The 21,341-nt window shown below is 42.3% G+C and overlaps 1 protein-coding gene across 1 annotated transcript; it reads right to left on the reverse strand.

Annotated features, from left to right (window-relative positions):
• Positions 1–16,240: 16,240 nt before the first annotated feature.
• Positions 16,241–20,449, reverse strand: rchy1 (ring finger and CHY zinc finger domain containing 1). The gene is made up of 9 exons (XM_080037820.1): positions 20,375–20,449; positions 19,880–19,999; positions 19,667–19,782; positions 19,452–19,530; positions 19,305–19,349; positions 19,132–19,190; positions 18,838–18,867; positions 18,527–18,647; positions 16,241–17,859 (listed from the first exon to the last, which is right to left on the reverse strand). The coding sequence occupies exons 1-9, from the start codon at positions 20,429–20,431 to the stop codon at positions 17,614–17,616; spliced, it is 873 nt and encodes a 290-aa protein (XP_079893946.1). The 5' UTR covers positions 20,432–20,449; the 3' UTR covers positions 16,241–17,613.
• Positions 20,450–21,341: the final 892 nt, after the last annotated feature.

A 21,341-nucleotide genomic window follows, 5' to 3' on the forward strand; every position in this document is an offset into this window, starting at 1 on the left:
GCTACTGGAGCTAGTTTGCTAGGTTAGGTAGACCGGAACAACAATACAAACATGATGACTACGTACGAGTTCTTAATCCCTCCTATTCAGAAACTGATTGGAGGATACTAGAAAGTCATTTTGGACACTGGTTGATGTCTTTGACATCCTTATTGTTCACTTGACAGCGTGGGCGTATGTCTGTCATTCAGAGAGATTTGGAAGCAAAGGATGAAATTAACCCTTGTATTATGTTATCTTTTTAGACTCTGGTAGTGTTCGATGCAAATTGACCCGGGACATTATTGGGGCCTTACTACATAAAAAAAATAAAAAAACATACAATTCCTTTAGGCCTACATTATGACCTTTAGGCCTATCTCAATTCCAAACAATACAATTTGTGATTAATGTTTGCAATTAATCTTTGTTAGGTCACGTTTCACAATGAATGTGTCATTAGTTTTTGTGATAAAGTTATGATATGTGTAACAAAATACACTATAATTGAGACTTTGGTGGCATACATTTAGGAACAATAGTTGGTTCTGGTGTTGGTTGTTGGGGTTTTGTGTGTGTGTGCGTGTGCATGTGTGATTTTATGTGTGCCTTTGTGTGTGCAGGCCATAGATAATATATAAATAGTGCAGGCATGTTTCTGTGTGTTTGTGTGCAATTCATATTTGACTGTATTTGGGAATAACACCTAAAGAAAGAGAAAAAAAATTTCACAATCAGTTAGGCTATTTATTTTTTGACTAGGCACAATATGAGTTTAGATTTTTTTTTTTACTTCCGTTTATATGTGATACTGCTCAGATAATAGCCTATAGAAAGAAGCAATAGCTCCACCCCTCATTTAGGTGTTCAATTAGGTTGTATTGGACTCACCTGGCACCTGTATACATATGTATGCTACTCCAGCACTTTGGCAGCCGTTGGTTCGTTTTGGTTTGTCTGTAGCGATGGGAGGAGGTCTGTTTCTTTGTGTAGTCTTATTGCAGTTGTCAGTGCATTTGCAAGGTGAGCTCAGTGGACCGAAACTGCTTTAATTATAACTTGTTCAAAGGGACGTGATGGATGCATTATCAGCTAGCCTTTTTTACTTGAGTGACATGTTGCCCTTTTCTGCTCTCTTGATTCCAACAGTAGTTTCAGCTGGAAGCAGTCCTCCTTTGAAGTGCAGCGTGGGCAAAAAAGCATGCAAGGATGGCTCAGAGTGTATCTCCTACAGCCATGTGTGTGACGGTTCGCCTGACTGCAAGGATGGCTCAGATGAAGAGGACTGTGCGTCAGGATGCAATAAAGGTGCTGGAACTGTATCCACAGATAATGCACAGTGAAATCAATTGCTGTTGCGTTCAAATTGATAGTGTTGCCACATGGAATAGTTCTGTGAATGACTTCGAGTTATCAAGCATTAGACTGTTTGAATTGTATTCTTTTAACATTTTCAAACTAAATTGGTTCATTACTGTGAATTAATCCACATCTAGAAAACTGTAGAACTTTAAGGCTGATCCTGTAACTATATTTATAAAAAATCTTCCATCCCTGAGGTCAGAAGGCCAGTAGAAAGAATGCAGTGCAACATTATGTTGCCATCTCCTTTTTGTTTATCCTTTAAAACTGTTTCCATCAAGGAAAACAGTTGTAAAATGAGCATCATAACCATCATAAAGGTAGGATTCATTACAGGAGTGGACTGCTGTAGCCTATTAGACTGGGTAAGTTTACCCTAGTTTACTAAAAAATTAAACATTATAGTTTCAATATTCTATTTGGCATCAAATCGAACATCTTTAAAAAAAAATGCATTCAAACAATGTTAACTGTCAAATGTCTGATTGGGTCCAGACTATAACTTGTGCCTGCATTTCAAACAGATCAGTTCCAGTGTGCCCATGGGAACGAGTGTATAGACAAGGACCAGGTGTGCGATGGAGTGCCTCAGTGTCAGGACCAGTCTGATGAACTGAAGTGTATGAAGCAAACAGAGGGCTGCATTCACGACTGTGACAACAACAGCCGCTGCTTGCCTGGTCAGCTCCTCTGTGACGGAGAGAAGGACTGTTTGGATGGCACAGATGAGGCCAACTGTGGTAGGTTGATGTGAAATGAAGGATGTACACCCCCTATTTCTTCAAATATTTCATTATATCTTTCCATGGGACAACACTGAATAAATTACACTTTGATAAAATGTAAAGAAGTCAGTGTACAGCTTGTATAATAGTGTACATCTACTGTCCCCTAAAAATAACTCGACACACAGCCATTAATGTCTAAACTGCTGGCAACAAAAGTGAGTACACCCCTAAGTGAAAATGTCCAATTTGGGCCCAAAGTGTCAATATTTTGTGTGGCCACCATTTATTTTCCAGCACTGCCTTAACCCTCTTGGGCATGGAGTTCACCAGAGTGTCACAGGTTGCCCCTGGAATCCACTTACACTCATTCATGACAGCATCTAGGAGCTATGCTTAAGAGGGTTAAGATGGTGCTGGACAATAATGGTGGCAGCACACAATATTGACACTTTGGGTTTAAGTTGGATATTTTCACTTAGGGGTGCACTCACTTTTGTTGCCAGGGGACAGTACATTTACACTGTTATACAAGCTGTACACTGGCTACTTTACATTGTATCAAAGAGTCATTCCTTCAGTGTTGTCCAATGAAAATATATGAAATATTTGAAGAAATGTGAGGGGTGTACTCTTGTGAGATACTGTAAATATTTCACACTTGAATCATAATGTATATTTTGTCTGTCTGCATCAGAGGGCCAAGAGGAAGACGACCATGGAAAAGAAGGGACCAGTAGGCCTAAAACCTCTGCACCTGCTGCCTCTCCCTCTGTTGGCCCATTGAGCCCCATCAAGTGCTCTAGGGAAAGTAAAGCCTGCAATGACAACACAGACTGTGTCTCCTATAAGCATGTCTGTGACGGCGAACCTGACTGCAAAGATGGCTCAGATGAGGAAGACTGCTTATTAACATGTGAAACAGGTAATCTGGTGGTTGGTTTGTGTACATGGCTTAAAGCTCCCATATTATACACTTTTCGGTACTATTATACACCATATTATATGGTCTTAGTGGTCCCTAATACGTTTTTCTTTAATTGTTTGCTGAAAAAAACTTTCAGATAATTTATTGTACTATGCTGATGTTCAGCTAATCTCACAATGGCCTATTTTTTAAAAAGAGCTGCAGCTCCCCTCGTAAATATACAATCTTTGAGCTGCCCCCGCCCCCTGTCCGGAAGCGAAGCCAGATACGCCTCGCCCTCTGTCTGTCAGGGCCGTGGACCAATAAGAAATAGGGGTGTGGGCTGCACAGTGGAAGCTTCTGGCTTTCCAGTTTGTGAGGTCAGAAAAGGGGAAAATTCTGACTGGAGTATATTGGGGGGGAGGGGTGGGGGTTTCAGAAAGGGGGAGAGTGAGAACAGGAGAGATTGTTATTTTTTTAAATATTTTGGCAGTCTCTAGGCACACCGTGGACCCATGGATATGTTAGAACACATTTAAAAAGTGCATTTAGCATAATATGTGACCTTTAAAGCTATAGTGCATAACTTCTGTCGCCCCATGAAGGAATTCTGAGTAATTACAACAACACTGCCTGCGCATTGATATGAGGTTAGCATTTGTTGATCGTGCATTGATTGTATTCCTTCTGCTATTCGTCCAGGTTTTTTCTTGCCAGTATACTGAAAACAATGTTTGAACACTGCCACATGGAGAAATGGAGTTTTGTGGTTTTATCAACTTTGTCTCAACACCTTTGGCAATGGCTTGGTTAAGCACTATAGCTTTAAAAATATGACTTCACTGCCCGCTAGTGGGTAGCCTTCGTTCAAATAGTTTGTTTGAGTGCATCAGACTCGAAAGCCTTTCTTCTCATTACATATAAAGGATTGTATTTGTCTGTGCAGAGACAGTCAGCAGTTTGGTTTCACACGTTGTACTGATCTGGTAGCCCAGTTATGACCCCAATCTCTTTCAGTATCCTACATCCTGCCATGTGTCTGTCCCCTGCAGGTCAGTTCCAGTGTGCTCATGGAAAGAAGTGCATAGAGGCGAGCCAGGTGTGTGACGGAGTGCCTCAGTGTCAGGACCGTTCTGATGAACTGAAGTGTACGAAGCAAACCGAGGGCTGCATTCACCGCTGTGACGACAACACCCGCTGCTTGCCTGCTAACTTCCTCTGTGACGGAGAGAGGGACTGCTGGGACGGCAGTGACGAGGCCAACTGTGGTACGTAGTCATTTACCAAGAAGTACTCACTGAATTTAAGGCACAACACTGCAGGTGAATAGGGGCACATTTTGTCTTAAAGATATTATCATGAAACCTTTCCAGTTGATTACTTGTATTAAATAAAACTTTTTTTCAACTATAATTTCTTCAGAAATGATTGAATAAATATGTGGCAATTTCTACCTAATTATGTGTAGATTGCATCTTTCTTAAAAACAGAAACATCTAGATGTTGGTAAAGGAGAGTTTAAACCTTTTTTATGAAATTTTTTCAACATAGTTAATAGTCCAGTTTTTTTTCATTTTATAAATGAGAAAATAGTATGTACAAGTCTTTCATGCATTTTTGGTATGTGTTTTTAAGAACAATTATTGACCAGTGCTTGAAAAATATGTTTTTGCCAGTAGAGTCTCGCTTATGTGTGTGTATAGAGAACCTTTTTGTAATCTTTGCCCCCTCTCACCCATAGCTGATGAGGGCTGCAGTGCCACTGAGTTTAAGTGCTCCAGTGGCCAGTGTGTGTCGGCTAAAATGCGTTGTGACAGCCATCCGGACTGCTTGGACCGCTCGGATGAGGAGGGCTGCACCAACGCACCTGTCTGCACCACCAAACACCAATGCCCCCAGAGCAAGGAGTGTCTGGTGCAGCAGTGGATCTGTGACGGAGACCAGGACTGCAAAGATGGCACTGACGAAAAGGTGGATGTTGAAGGCAATACCACAAGTTTGTTAGGCAAAATTAGCCCTTTAAGCATAATAAACAATTTTTGTAAATTACATATAATCCTAGAAAATGCTTTCCTGGAATATTCCGGCTGTGAATCAACACTAAAACTGATTTTTGAGCCAACATGCTGTTACTGTACACTGACTGTAGTATGTTGAACTTTAAAATGGTAATTTTCCATACTCCTCCGCCTCATGAAAGGTTAGGTCAGAACAGCAATAATGGAGCTGCAGTTCCAGTATCGATTACTTTGACATCAATTGGTTTTCTTTTTAGGATTGCCCTGTGCTTCCACTTGAATGCGGCAAGTTCCAATGGTTGTGTAAATCCAAGACGATGTGTGTCCCCGCAGCCTGGAAGTGTGACAGAAAGAAGGACTGCGACGATGGCAGTGACGAGACTGAATGTGAGTCGTTTTGAAATGATTTAAGAAACTGTCTGCTGTCTTGCAGTTTCATCAAGATGCTTGAGATTTCAGCAATTTGGCTTGTTCAGCTACATGCGTAAATAAACATTGTTTGAATAAAACATTTAGGGTAGGGTCAAAATTAAACGTGAAATGCTTGAGTGTTTTCCTTATTTCAAAATGTAGCAGAATTCTTGTAAACTTCTTGATTAAGATTAAAATTTGCGTCCGGGGCTTGACCAGGTGGGATGGTGACATGCCCCCCTCACCAGTTCCAGTGTGGCAGCCAGGAGTGCCTGGATTCTGCCCTGGTGTGCAACGGCATGACTAACTGTGCGGACGGCTCGGACGAGGGAGGCAGCTGTCAGGTGAACTGTGCAGAGGCAGACACCAGCCGCTGCTCCCAGCACTGCTACAGCACGCCACAGGGGCCGGTGAGGACCAAGTAGCTACAACTTGTCTGTGCTTGAGTCAAATTCTGCAATGCCATATAGAAACTACAGTGCTGTGTTCCACTATCCATACTTCCCTGCTATTTGACAAAGATTTAAGGTGTCCCAATACATGTGGTCAAAACAGCATACTGAAAAATACCTGCATGCCCTTTTGCATCCAGTGGTCCTTTTTTAGTGAGGTTGGCCTCCTTTTTAGCCGATTCTGACCCACAATCCACTGCGCAGTGTGTGATTTGGAATGCATGTATAATCTCAGAACATAGCTATATGAGTGTGTACTGTACATGTAGTAATTCCTCTGACTAATGCCTGGTTTTTGCTGTGTAGCGCTGTCGCTGTTCAGCAGGGTTCAGGCTCATGGAGGACGGGCAGACCTGTGCTGATATTGATGAGTGTGAAGGCCAGAGCCCAGGTGTGTGCAGTCAGATGTGCAACAACACTCCAGGCTCCTACCAATGTCAATGTCACCCAGGATACATAATGGAGGCAGGCGGAAGCCACTGCAAGATCACCGGTAAGCTTCTTTTAGTAAACTCACTCTTTCGAGAAATGCATATGAAGCTACAGCCAAATGAGACTTTTAGCCTATACCATTAAGACTAGGAGCAAGGAAGATTAGAATATCCATCTACCAACAAGTCCTGTTCATCTGCACAGTCACATTACCTGAAGAAATCCCTTTGAAAATATTAAAGCATTTTGCCACTCATTTAAAGCAGACCATCCTCATTAAGGCCATTTTAGCTAACTTATCTGTTGCCACAATCCCTATTTACCTTCTCTTCCCTCAGGTGAACCCTTCCTGCTGGCGTCGGTGCAAATGGACCTCTTCATGTTCGGCCTGCGCAGCAGCAGCCTGGATGTGTTGTCCTCCTCTTCAGAGAAGGCCATCCTCTACCTGGACTATGACTGGAGGGAGCAGAGGGTCTACTGGGTCAGCCTGGACACTGAGAGCATCAGGTGGTCCTCGCTGGACCAGAAGGCCACAGGAACACTGATTAAAGGTTGGTTCAACACGGATGTGGTTGGCAGTATCATGGTGTCTGACATCTTATTGAAGGTCACACATTATGCTCATTTTCAGGTTCAAAATTGTTGTTTTCATAGATGGTGTCTGGAAAAATCCTTTATATTTCTCAGTGCCATTGCTGAATATCCTCTTTTCAGTCTCGGTCTGAAACAGTTTTAGAGCCTGTCTCTTAAGTTTGCCTCCAAAAAAGCCCAGTCTGCTCTGATTGGCCCTGAATCTAACTGTAGGTTTGAATCAACTGCCAGTTAGATTCAGTGGTATCTGCTTATCACAGGTGGAGGTACTGCTAACTTAGGTTAGTAATGATGGGGGTTTGGGGCTTGCTCTTATGACATCATAAGGGGAGAGAAATCTGACTAGGGATTTTGAACACAGGTCTTCATAAAGGTGAAGAAGAGTGTCCTTTTCTTCCTCACACTTTGGGATCCATATAAATGTTGGAAAAGTGCATTTTGATTAAGTTGTAATATCAAGCTATTACTTTTAACTGCATAACGATCCCTCTGGACACTACTTGTCTCTACAGGTGTACGGGCTGATTCCGTGGCTGTGGACTGGCTGGGGAGGAACCTGTACTGGATTGATGGCGTGAACAGTCAGATTGTTGCAATCAAACTGGCCACAAACACTATCAAGTCCCCGGACCACAACGTTATCCTGGATGAAGACTTGGATCAGCCTCGCTCTCTGGCACTGATGCCACAAAAAGGGTCTGCATTACCTTTTTATTTAACTCTCCAATCAAACCGAACTTTGAAGATCACTCTGTGATTAATATATTTTTTGAAATCTTCCTTCCAGGCTGATGTTCTGGACAGAGATCGGTAATGTAGTGAAGATAGAGCGTGCTGGTATGGATGGGTCAGAGAGGAGGGTAGTGGTGAACTCCAGCCTGGGCTGGCCGGGAGGTGTGGCCGTGGACGCCATCTCTGAAAGAGTCTACTGGACAGATGAAGGGCTGAAGGCCATTGGATCAGCAACACTGGATGGAGATGACCTTAGGGTAAACTAATTTGGAAGCAGGATGGCTTCAAATAGTTTTCTTTAACTTTTTAGATGCATCCATCCCTAAGCTTGTTGTGATGCTTTAAAGCACTAAATTGACCAGAAGGTCTTTCTGGCTTCATTAAAACAAAGTACCCCACAAGTGGCACATAATGGAAGGTGATCCCATAATGTTCTGAACATAGATGGCTTAAGACTTCAAACAAAGTAACGCCAAGTTTAATTTCTTTCAGATTCTACAGATGAAGGAGACCCATAACCCATTCTCGCTGGCTGTATTCAATGACATGCTCTACTGGAGTGACTCTAAGAAGCGACTGGTGCTGGCTGCTCATAAAATCACTGGCAAAAACCTTCAAGTTCTCCTGAAAAGACCCAGACAACCTTTTGGTGTGAAGGTGAGTACAATGTTCATAATTGAGGATGTTTGGGCACAGGTGGGAATGGGGCTGGTATTGTATAATAGTCAGTTTAACTACATTTGGATCACTGTGTGGCTCACTGCAGTTTGCTTAATTGCCCACGCAGTTATGACCTCGTAGGTTTTGAAGCTTTCTGCGTATGATATGAACCTATTTTGTAAAATGTTAAATCCAGAGATGGCTGGTGAGAATTGCAAAACTGCTGTTTGAAATATTGCATGCAGCACTAGTTGAATAAGTGATTGCGTTATTCTTTCAGCATAAATTGCAATGTGAAACAAAGCTTGAATACACTTTTCTGTTCTCTGCTTGGTTTGCAGATCATCCACCCATTGCTCCAGATGGACATTGAGAGTCCCTGTGAGAAGCTGGACTGTTCCCACATGTGTTTGTTTGCCCCTGGACCCAAGGCTGTGTGCAAGTGTCCCTCTGGTCTGTCCCTGGCTGAGGATGGGCTGACCTGCCACAGCCTGATCGATCCAGCATTCTTGCTGATGCTTTCTCCCTCCACCGTCACTCAGGTTTTGCTATAATTCATGTCTATATAATGCAAGTCAAAGCCCCGCCTTCCAAAAAGTCCAGTCTGTTCTGATTGGCTCGGAATATAACTTTTGGTTTGAATCTTAACTTCCAGTTAGATTTATGTGTATCTGCGGGTGTGCTTATCACAGGTGGAGGAAGTGTATACTTAGGTTGGTAATGAGGGGGTGTGGCTTCTCCTTTTTTAAAGTCATAAGGGGTAAAAAATCTGACTGGGGTTTTGAAACACATGTTTTTAGAAAGGTGGAGGAAAAAAAAAAGATTGTATTTTGTCATACTTTGGGAGTCTCTAGACACACCGGGGACCCATATTAATGTTGTAAAAAGTACATTTTGCATAATGGGTGACTTTTTTTTTTTTTTTTTAAATCACAATCCTCTCTGTAGATCAACTTGGAGTCCCGACACACGTCAGCTGAGCTGAAGGGCTGGCCCGAGCACCTGGCCCTGCAGGTGCCCAGCGTCAACGAGGCGGCCATCATGGACTACAGCCTACGGGACCGCACCCTGTTCCTGACGGACGACGGCACCACTTCACTCAGCTCCTTCAAGCTGAAGGACTCTGACCTGTCCCCTCAGGGCCAGCTGCTCAAACTCCTGGGAGACACCATCACTGCCATGGCCTTGGACTGGGTAACGCGCAACATCTACTGGAGCAGCAACAAGCAGCCCCGCGTGCACGTCACCTCCAACACGGCCGCGCACACCGCTGTGCTCATAAAGGAAGGTATCGGTAGAGTGCAGTCCATGGCTCTCCATCCTCCCAGTGGAAGAGTTTGTTTCGTCAACCTTAACCTGCAGGGTACAGGCACCGTCAACACTGTAGAGTGTGCCAACATGGACGGTGCGGAGCGGACTGTGGTGTGGAAAGATGCCGTCCAGCCACAGTCTGTGGTCTTCTCCAGTAAAGGGGACACAATTTACTGGGCTGACACAGGTACGAGGTTTACAGTATTGTCATACAAAGTTGTGTCAAGATGTGTATTGAAGGACAGAAATACAGTGAAGTATAGCTGTAATCTTCTGCAGGTCTAGGCACCATTGTGTCTGTCGAGCTTGATGGATCTGGATACAGGGAGCTGATGGTTGGGGATGGCCTGTCTGCTCTGGCTGTGACTGACGAGACACTGTTCTGGATGACTCTCGGTGGTAATGGCTCCTAAAATATAATGTACATTGTGAAAATACACCCCATGCCATGCTGTGCAACTAGCAGGAGGCGGTGCTGTTAAGCAACACAACTTAACCTTGAATTGTTGTTTCTAAATGAGCTATGACTTTGTGCTGGCCCTTTCCTTCAGACAAGACCAGGCTCTGGTACAGAGATGAGCAACAGCAGAACAAGTTGTGGTTTGAGGTCGGCACACAAGTGGCCAGCTTCAAGGCATTCAGCAAGTCCAGCCACACTGGTATGTTAAATAACACGCCATGACAGTACTGAGTGGGTAAATGTCATTAAGTACCAACATCAAGTTGATCTTCTACTTACTCCCCCCAAGGTTCAAATGGATGTTCAGAAAACAACGGTGAGTGCGAGCACTTCTGCCTGTCCACCCCAGGAGGTCGGACATGCCGGTGTGCCCATGACTTCGTCCCTGTAAATGCCACACACTGCAGCCCAGAGCAGAGCTGCCCAGCAGGCTACAGGCCCTGTCTGGATCAGCTCTCATGTCTGCCCATTGAAAAGTTCTGCAACGGACATGTTGAGTGCCCCGACCACTCAGACGAGAACTGTGAGTGTCTATATCTTTTTTTTTTTTTTTTTTTTTTAACAAACAAAGCAATACATGCTGAATGGTGTGACACACCAAATAGATGTAATGGCATCTTAATCCTAAAGTTGCAGCAATTTATAATACATTTTTCACTGGCTTCTCGGCCACAATGACCCGTTCCATTTAAATTTAGTTGTGACTTATTTTCTAAATACAATTTTAGTCACTACGGTCTGCCCCTACATTAACACCAGAACTATGCAGGCACTCGGGAAGTGACTGTTTCTGATGACATTGTTGTTGCTCGAGCTGCAATGGGTTTATTTTGGGGGTGTTGCTTTGCAGGTGAGCCTAGTTATGTTTCAAAAGGATCTCTGGGGATTGCCGTAGGAAAATATGCCGTAATGACCACTTTCTACCAGAGGTGTCACAACACCCCACAAAGAAAAGTTACATAGTACAGCTTTAATCAATCTGAAAAAACTACACAGGTTTCAGCCATAACTACCATCCTTTTCTCAGGTGCCAGTGTGAAGCAGTCGTCGGGAGCCAAAGTCCCTGCTCCCACCCAGCCCCACAACTCCATGCCACCTCCCCCCTCCTCCTCTCCCCCTCCTCCCTCTGAGGTCACGGGCCTCAACGTGAGCGATCTGCAGAGTGACGTGGAGCAGTGCAGCCAGAGATACTGCAGTGGCAACGGCCTCTGTGTGGACACGGACGGAGCCACGGCGTGTGTGTGTTCACTGGGCTACAGCGGGGACTCCTGTCAAGATGGCCTCCTGACGACCATGCAGGGGCCCATTGTCTACGGCGCTGCTGGGCTCTGTGCAGGACTGGTGGTCATCGCTGTGCTTGCAGTGGTGGTTAAGAGGAGGAAAAGCAACAACACGAGGTGCGTCTGATTACTGATCTAAGAAGCAATCTTCCCATTAAACATTAATCAGACTTAAATGACCTTTTCATAAGACATTAACTTTCTGTTTAGCTCAAATTTGCCAATTAGCACTTGAAGCAGAGTTGAGGAAATGGCTTTTAGCAATGCCTGTATTGAAAAGGCATGCATCATCTTCAAAGTTGGTAAGCGTCATAGGGAGCATGAACTAAATAAATCTTTACCTTATCACTTGATATTGTGGAAATACTTGATATTCCAATACTTGGAAGGGTAGACACGGCGCATTGCAATCTACACCTTTCACGACTAGATGATGCATACTTTATTACACACTGCGCTTTTTATATTTTTTTATTTCTACCACATGTAGCAAAGTAAACACCTTAGAGAAGGCACATAACTTAATTTTAGTTTGTCTTTCCTGCAGTAGATCAAGCCCAGCAGCAGTGAAGGAAACCAGTATGACTGACCTGGAGAACAAAGCAGACTCCACCCCTTGTACTGAAACTGCCAGCGCAGACGCAGACAAACCAGAGGTGAGCCTCCCAAAAACTCCATCAACTAGCGGGTTCCCAATTTATATTGCTGTTTTTGTGGAATGATAATGACAATCTGACTTTTCTTCACAGGAAGTGGTATCGTCTGTGGACTGAAGAAGATTCATAGTCTGGTTTTAAATAAACTTTTGCATTTTCCATGGTTTCCTGTGACATTTTTTTCCAGCATTGTTTACTGACAGACCACCAATGTTTAATTTGACATGAACTGCAACAGTCGCCTGAGTTATGGTATTGACTTGAACATTGTTCACTCGGATCTAATCAGCGTTTTCATACATTGGTGGGTGGTGTCAGTGGGAACATAAGAGGTTTGTGACCACCAGTCCGACTCCTGTGTAAATCATCCTGGAGTCCCCAAGAGGTTTCTGTATGTCGTGTGTAGAAGAACAATAAGGGTCTGGCTTTGAAGGAACTAGAACTTATTGCTCTTGTGCAGAGCACTCCAAACAACTGGTCATCCATAAATATTCACTGGGGTGCCATTTGTAGATCAAAACATTAATGTCAAATACTTTAGTTTATGACTAAACCTGAAAAAATTAAGACATCCTTATCAACTGCACTGTTTATAAGCATTACACATTATTACTTGACCAAGAGTGAACATGCCAAACCTCACACTTGCAATCAGCATGTGGCATTGCCATTGAGAGATAGCACTTCTGTACATTTAAGTATTACCATTTTATTCAGCTGTATGCTACTACCTTTTATGGGACAACTATGTTGAACATCAACATTTCAAAAACAAATGTAATTAGGAAGTAAAATTATTCATATTTATTGATGAAACAATCCACAGCCTAGGCATGGCTCCTCTCCCCCTCCTGAACAAATGCAACAATGATAAAGTGATTGTACTTTTAAATGAGTACATTTTGCTGGTAGTTTTAATGCAGATTGATTTGTAACAGCATTTCTACATGTTAGTATTAAAAGTCTGTAAACCCTCAGGTCTCATCAGCAACTATGATTAAAAAAAAATATATGTTGAGAGGCCTTCAATAATAAATCCACTGCTTTGACGCTCCTTATCCTGACTATCTGGGATAGGAATGTCTTGAGTGACTGTTGCGGTCAACAGTGTAAATTAAAGGAGGTAATGTAGATATGGAGGCATGCAACAGGTGTGACTTCAGCTTTGTTTCAGAGGAAGTCAAGGTGAGTCTTTCTGTGGACTAATGAAATATTGTATTGCTGGAACAGCTATCAAATCAGTGGATATAGTGGTAGACTAAGCTCCATTTTTTTTTTAATATAGCTTTTGTACTCTGTTTAATGGGTGTATGGGGAGGCATTACCAAGAAATGCTGATGACATGTTTTTAAACTTCCATCTGGATTCCTCCCATTGTTTACAACCAAACCACTAAACGCACATTTACTTTGAATGGGCCCATCTGGTCCACCTATTCTTATTATCATTACAGAATAGCACTGTAATGTCATGGTGTCTTGGCTATTTAACGATTTGGTTGGACTTGTTAGCGAGTCAGGGCTGTAGGGAATAACGCTAAGAATATGAATCGGATGATAATTTACTGGTGTATCCATATCAAGAGCAGCCATATAAAAGCATGTCCAAGAAAGAAATTAGCATTTGTTTTATTCCTTTGTCAGAGTTGAGACATTTCACAATTAGTCTGCTGTGCTCCTGTAGTGTGTGGTGGGATCCTCAACATATCAAGGTAAATCCTAAATGATACAGATTTAATACTCTAATCTAATATTTAGCTTTTACTTTTTTGTTGATCATTCATGAAAAAGATAGGGTAGATTCTAAGATGTATTGATTTAATCTAGATGCCTAAATGGAAAATTTCGATTGTATTGGGAAGTGAAGATCAGAAATGTACTTGTAAGTAAAATAATGTAAAAAGTCTTCATTATAAGTCCCACATTCAGAATGGTATTACAAACTGTACTTTAAATGTAAAAATAAGTGTTCCTTATGCAGAATAAGGTCTATAAACTGTATATTACAGGATGTTTTAAAATGTATGCATTAATGTGTGAGCAGCATTTTGGTAGCTGCTTGACGTTGGACAGATTTGAATAGCTTTTAATGACATTTTTGACTATAATTGAGTCCTTAAAACTTTATTTTGCACTGAGTCACTAGAGAATGTGTGCCAGTTTCGTCAAATTTGTATTGCATTGACAATGTGTTGAAATACTCCTCATACTCTGAAAAAATATATTTTTAAGGACTTAATTGCAGAAAGGGGGATTTGATTGGTTTGCCCTAAACAATTCATCATGTTTTTGAAGCTAATATATTTGAGGTATAATCCGCAATATATGTTAAATAACTAGTAGATTTCAGGGGAATGTATAGTGGAGCAGATGCTCAAGACACATTCCACCAATTAGACAATGAAGTGCTTTTGGTTAATCTGTTTCTACAGGACAGATGGCGAAGGCCGGTGTGAGGACTGCACTTGTTGCTGCCTTCATGGTGACTGTAGTGTTGTGTAAACCGGTGAGTAGATCTTTACTATATGTACAGCAATCTGAGAGGACTTGTGACAAATGTTAAAGCCTGTGGAAACCTGGTCTACAATAGTAAGAAAAATAAACGATGATCAACGATGATCCAACTTAAATGACAATCTTAATTTGGATTGATAAATATGCCTGATTCTTTTCAGATGCTTACTATAATGCAACTATAACCCCCCAAATGAGATAGTTATTTTTATTAGGGATTTTGGGTTAACATGGGCTTTAAAGGTGCAGTGTGTAGAATGTATGGCATTTTTCAGAACAAACTTGGTAGAAATGGATTATAACATGCAGAAGTTTATTTTAATTAGTGTATAATCACTTTCTTTTATAAACTTAGAATGAGCCTTTTATTTCTTCCTATACCCTAAGTTTGGAGGCCGCCATGTTGCACCGCCATGTTTCTACAATTGTGCAAAATAGACAAACTTTATAGCCATATGTGTGTTTTTTTTTCGTAGTGGGTAACAAATACTATTTAATAAACAACATTCTTTATTGTAAAAAAAAAAACAGGTCAGTTACGATGAGGATTCATCCAAGTCCTCAGAGTCCTTTGAGGCCAATTCATCAGAGGAGAGCGCCACTCACGTTGAGCCTGCACAAGAGGCTTCACAAGAGCCCGCACCGGAACCAGAACCAGCACCGGATCCTGTTTCGGAACCTGCGCCGGAACCCGCACCAGGACCAGAACCAGGACCGGATCCAGCACTGGAACTAGCACCGGAACCTGCACTTGAGCCTGCACAAGAGCCTGTACCAGAGCCTGCACTTGAGCCTGCACCTGAACCAGCACCAGAACTGGTACAGGAACCTTCCCCTGAACCTGCACAAGCACTGGAGCCTGCACTAGAACCTGCCTCGGAGCCTACTGCCATGATGGAGACTGACCCCCAAAGCCCAGCAGCCCCGCTTCCCTGCGCAGACACGGGACCTTCTCCGGCCCCGCTCGATACCCCAGCCCTGCCAGACCCCGAACACTCACAAACCCCCATTGACCCTTTATCACTCATGCCAGACGATCCCTCACAAAGTGCTCCTCTGGGCGTAGACATTTCTCAGGATATGCCCAATACAGATCCCGTACAGCAGCACCCAGTCAACTCTGCAGACACTGAGGTGCACGTTCTGCCAGACGCAGAGGTCCCAGTCCAAACGGGGTGCACACAGACCGATGTAATTGGAGGTGTTGATGGCACGAATCAACCACAACTCATCTCCACAAACCAAGGGTCTCCCCAGGGTGCTGCTACTCCACCCGCTCCTCCAGAACTCTACACGACTCCGCCCATGCCCATCCCTATCAGAAGAACCCTGAATGGAGCGCCTGTGTGCTTCACCTTCCAGTTTGTGAACCCTGAGCCCAATCCACCGAGGGGAGATCAATATTGAACCAGAAACCATTAAGGTTACACGATCGGTTCATGTTGTTGTTGTACACAAATGTTCTTTTATTACTTTCTCATTGTAATAGTGAAGTCCAAATATCCAGACTATACTTGGCTTTGAATATTCATTTTATCCATTAGTGTTTATTTAGTTCCAACAGTGTTTGTGTACATAACTTCTGTATAAATACAATGGAAATGTCTGAACTCTTGTACTGGTGAGACTGAAGTGCTGTTGATTTGGATATGTTAAACTCGTTAACCGATGACACCTCAAATGTATTCATATGATCAGCTGAAACAAAGAAAGTGAAACACTCAACGATTGGTTCAAAATAAAAACACAACTTTAGTAAAATGATGCTCTTTATTGGGGGTTTGTGTAAATTAAACCAAATGTTACACTCGCCAGTAACAAAGAGACAAAAAAAGCAAATGGTACCAGAAATAAGGACCTTTTTAGCACAGAAGATGCATGTGTGTAATCATGCCACATTAGCATATACCCAACAAGCAAGACTTAGAACAAAGTTAAGGCTCTTATTTTCTAGATATACCTGTAGAGAGAACGTTTACATAAAGTGATTGAAATATAATTATTTTTCACATTTTGTCAGCTTATCATACCTCTGGACTGTTAATTTTTGACGGGTTAAAAAAAACAAAACAAATAAATTAAAGACCCATGAGTGAGTGTCCCTAAACCTTTTTTGTTCATATTTAGATCACAGTTTATGTCTGCAAACAAGAATTTGATACTTAAGTAATATGACTTTTATAAATATCTTCACTTGCAGCGTTGATAATTGATAAACTGATATCAAGAGTGGGATCCACACTCAGTAATTAAAATATGTACTATAGTCAAATGAGGAGAAATGCTTTCTGTCTATTCTTTTATCTCAGTCCACACATACAGAACCCTCTGCACCCACTTTTCCTGCACAAATGCCCTGTTAATCTTGCATGACCCTGTGTAGACTCATCCTGAATTTTCGACAATCCCCAACCTCTTCTTCTATGTACTTTGTTACCGACTTCTGCCTGAGGCTAGTTTGCATTTTTATCTGTGTGGGACACATTTTTAAAAATCTGTTGGTGTTAATGCGGCTCTGTAATATATGACACCAATGATGAAACAACATCTTACTGAAGGCATTTAAATAGGACGTATGGCACAGTCCCTGAACTGAAAAGAAAGAGAGCAGTAGATCTGATACTATACAGCCTCCAGCAGCACCTCTTCACCCGCTCAAGGTGCCACACAAGCCCTTCTGTTAGATGGACTAGAACTCCAAATCGCCTTTATTGTAGGTGTGTATGTGTATTGTGTGTGTGTGTGTGTGTGTGTGTGTGTGTGTGTGTGTGTGTGTGTGTGTGTGTGTGTGTGTGTGTGTGTGTGTGTGTGTGTGTGTGTGTGTGTGTGTGTGTGTGTGTGTGTGTGTGTGTGTGTGTGTGTACTGTATGTGTGTGATAGACTGGCAGCCTGTCCAAGGTGTAACGTTCATCTCACCCACTGCATGCTGGGGATATCTTCCAGACCGGATGATGACAAGCGCATACAGAAAATAGAAGGATTTTTTTTGTTTGATATGTACAATCGAAGAACATTGGCTTAGCTTACTGTTAAACTCAATGTAAGTTACTTCAAGTAAGTGCACCATCAAATTGTCCCAAGTATTACTATATTAAATGTCAACCATTGTGGTGGGCGGTATCTCTTAAGGTGCTGTGGGTGACTGAGGCTGCTCTGGTTGCTCTGGCTCTGTGTCAGTCTCTGGCTCTGTCTCGGGCTCAGCCTCCTGCTCTGTCTCGGGCTCAGCCTCCTGTTGGGGTTGGGGTTGAGGTTGGGGCGGCTGGATGAGTCCCCCGTCCTGGGCTGTGTTGTAGGAGCCACAGCCCGTACACTTCATCCCCAGCACGTGGAAAGGCGCCGTGCAGTGGGTTTGGCAGTCGTTACATATGATCTATAGTGAGGAGAATCAAAGTGTCAGGAGATTACATTCGTATATGACCAATGGGATTTTCTGACAATTTTTATTAAACTGTACTAATTGCATTGAACAAGAGATGTCAATTTAGAATGTTCTTATGACCGATAACTGACGCTCATTAAAAAGGTGGAGTCTGGACAATGCTTGTTGTTTTCAAAATCAGTGAATATCTCCTCACGATCCGCTACCTGTACATACTATGTGTGCGCTGGAAGAAAAAAAAATCCAGTGTTAATACACAGCCTAGGCTCTGAAAAAGGGCATGTTGCAAGCTTTGGTGGGCACCCTTTGTTTGCACACCAGTTTACAGAGCCTAGGCTGTGTATTAACACCAGATTTTTTTCTCAGCGCACATCCACTATGGAAGGGGAGTGGACCGTGGAGAGATTATTCAATGAATTTGACTAAAGTGATTTTGACAACAAGCATTCTCCAGAATCGCTGACTCCACCTTTGACCGATAGTAATTATCCGTTAACGGTTAACCATGAACATCCCTATATTGAACGAAATGCAAAAAGATTAAGCAGCTCATCACTGTTATCTTGTGATCTAATTACAATAAATCACAATCCAATCCTACTTTTAAAAACAAGCTTAAATGTTACGAGGGCATTTTATTATATGACCGAGGCCTTACTTTGACAGTAGCACCCTGGTATTCGGTGGGCATGGGTGACTGGGAAATCTCTTTGTCTATCTGATCCCAGTGGTCCTCCATGTCCCAGGCAGAGTGCATACACAGCGGGCAGCGATACGCTCTGTTAAACACAAGGAACAGGAACTCAGTGACATGAACTTGCGGAACCAGGTTACAGTGTTCTCAGGTGAAATGTACAAAGGAAAAACCAGGTTTCCCCTAAACCATGCATACATCCATTAACAAGACAATCAACCAGCAGGAAAATTTGACTTAACAATTACCAGGAAAGGGACAATTATCAGACATACCCTGTTCTGATCATGTCATCAAAGCAGGTCCTGCAGAGAATGTGGACAAACACTGTTAGAATGTCATAATAACCAATGATAACTAAATTCAGATACACTTCTCTAGTTATGCAATGATAATGTAGGGCTTAAGAACAAAACAAGTCCTATTTTTTTACAGAAGAAAATAAGGCTTGTTCATGAAAGCTTTTTTCCACAACAGAACAAAAGTTGGGATTGGTTACAAACAGCAAAATATGCACAATTCACTGTCACAACAGTGGTCGATTTTTAGACAATAACAGGGAGTCATACTTGTGTAAAAGATGGCCGCATGGTAGAACTTGAGCTCCAATTCTGGACGTGTGAATATCCTGTACACACAAGAGAAACTCAGGTCAAATTGTAGTGAAACAAAATATATCAATTCAAATCCAGCGTCACTTGTCATACTGCTGCACAATACAGTATATGAAATGTTCCCTTACCTCCATACACACTGGGCAGTTCTGCCTGGAAACATTTTCAACGCACTGAAACATACAACAAAAAAATGATATCAGCCGGGACACACATTCTCTCATCAAAGACAATTCATTTAACGTGTCAGAAACAGGAGCATGGGGTATAATCACCTTGTGGTTCCCACGGAGATCCTTGGCTAAACACAGATTACACTTCTCACAGTGGAAATACTTCTCCCTGGGTCCGATCCTGCAGGGGGAACAATACACTGTATGTATATAGTAGGACGTTTTTACTTTACTTGCCAGAATATCCAAAGTTATCATTTAAAAAAATAACAATTTGTAACAAGAACTTAAGACATATAAATTGTACTTTTGCTCACCTGCATATTCCACAGGGCAGACAGTGGTACTGCTTCTTATCCATGTCGAACAAGTGGCATATATCACAGTAATACTCCCCAAACTGCACCTGGCACTGCTCGCAAGACTGCTGTGCCTAAAAGAGTATGCCATTGGGTACCGTTCTCCATACACAAATACAACACGAATACTATTACAGAAGCAAGTTCACTTTCATTCTTTCCTTCACTTACCTGCTGCACTGTCTGACAGCCTGAGCACTGCACCTCTTTGACTTTGAATCGATCCATCTGGTGGTTCTCCTCGGCGTCATGGCAGAGCCGACACACGTACAGTTTACCACAACAAGGTGCCTACAGTGCACACAAACATGTGATCATACGAGATGCCAAAGGTTTTTCTTATAGGGGTAGCCTCAATAAAAATGTATTTCTGATTGCTATAAAAAAGTGCCACTTAAGTGTAAATTAAATACGTTTCAATACAGTAATGTAATAAATAAGACAGTTATAAACTAATTGAACTGAAAGCTAAAATAATCCCGTATTCCCACAAACGAATGTCATAACGATGTAGTTGCTGTTACCGGCTAGCATATGACTGGCCAGCTAGCTGTGAGTTGTTTTTACAACAGAACTAACACATTTTAGCAAAGTTAGGGTGAGACATTTTCAACACTAATAACCAAAAGGCAAATATATACAGTCCAATTCAAAAAGTTAACTCACTTTCAATAAGCAGCTACGCACATAGTGCTCACAACCGGCAGAGTCAGAGTCAGCCATGTTTCCACCAAAACAGGCTTCTTCTTCGAGTGCGATGACGAAGCCGCCCTTTTCTTCTTCATTTTTTTCTGAGACCGTAGCCGTAGACGAAGCGATACTGCCCTCTGGTGGCCTTTTCGGCACATGTGTAATTCCAACCATACCACATGTATTCCGCTGAAGCTTTGAGAAGCCCCTGACTGCGGCTCGCAGACGGATTGATATAACTTATTTTTTTGTTATTTTTCTTCTTTTCTTAATAATTGAATGCCCTGAAAAGAAAAGAGATGGGTCGATTCCGTTCCCTACCTCTCTTCCTCTGTTATCGTGGCAATTTTGAAATACAATAATTTCCCATCGAGGTATTTTAATACAGTAACGTAAAATAGGTTTTCCAATGCTTTTGCAATACATCTGTCAGTTTTATTATTCCTGGCTAGTATCATTCTTATATCATGGGTTCCCATACAATACCATCTGCGCCGCTGGTGTAGTGGTATCATGGAAGATTCCCATTCTTTCGACCCGGGTTCGATTCCCGGGCGGCGCACATGTTTTACTTTGGCAGCAACCGTTGAACCGAAAAAGTCACAATGTGGCACATTTAACTGAGGAATAAGCAATTTATGCAGACATTCTGAAGAAGACCTTTTCATGTCATGTGTGTTATTGAAATTCCCAGATTTGCACTCTGGTCATTTAAACAATGAGCACGAATATATAGACTAAAGTAACATATTGTTCTGGACGGCAAAGTAACATTTTTTTTTTTGTTGCTGTATTTGCAGGTTAATACCATAGATGATAATGCAGATGTGGAGGCAAATCTAATGTGTGGGTGAAAGAGCGCTTGATTTTGGCTTCATTTCAGCGCGCAGGTTGACGCTGCTGACGCCGCTCCTCCGCCATCTTCAACTTCCTATTGTTTGCA

Source organism: Ammodytes marinus, assembly GCF_949987685.1.
Source record: "Ammodytes marinus genome assembly, chromosome: 2".
Classification (NCBI taxonomy): Eukaryota; Metazoa; Chordata; class Actinopteri; order Uranoscopiformes; family Ammodytidae; genus Ammodytes; species Ammodytes marinus.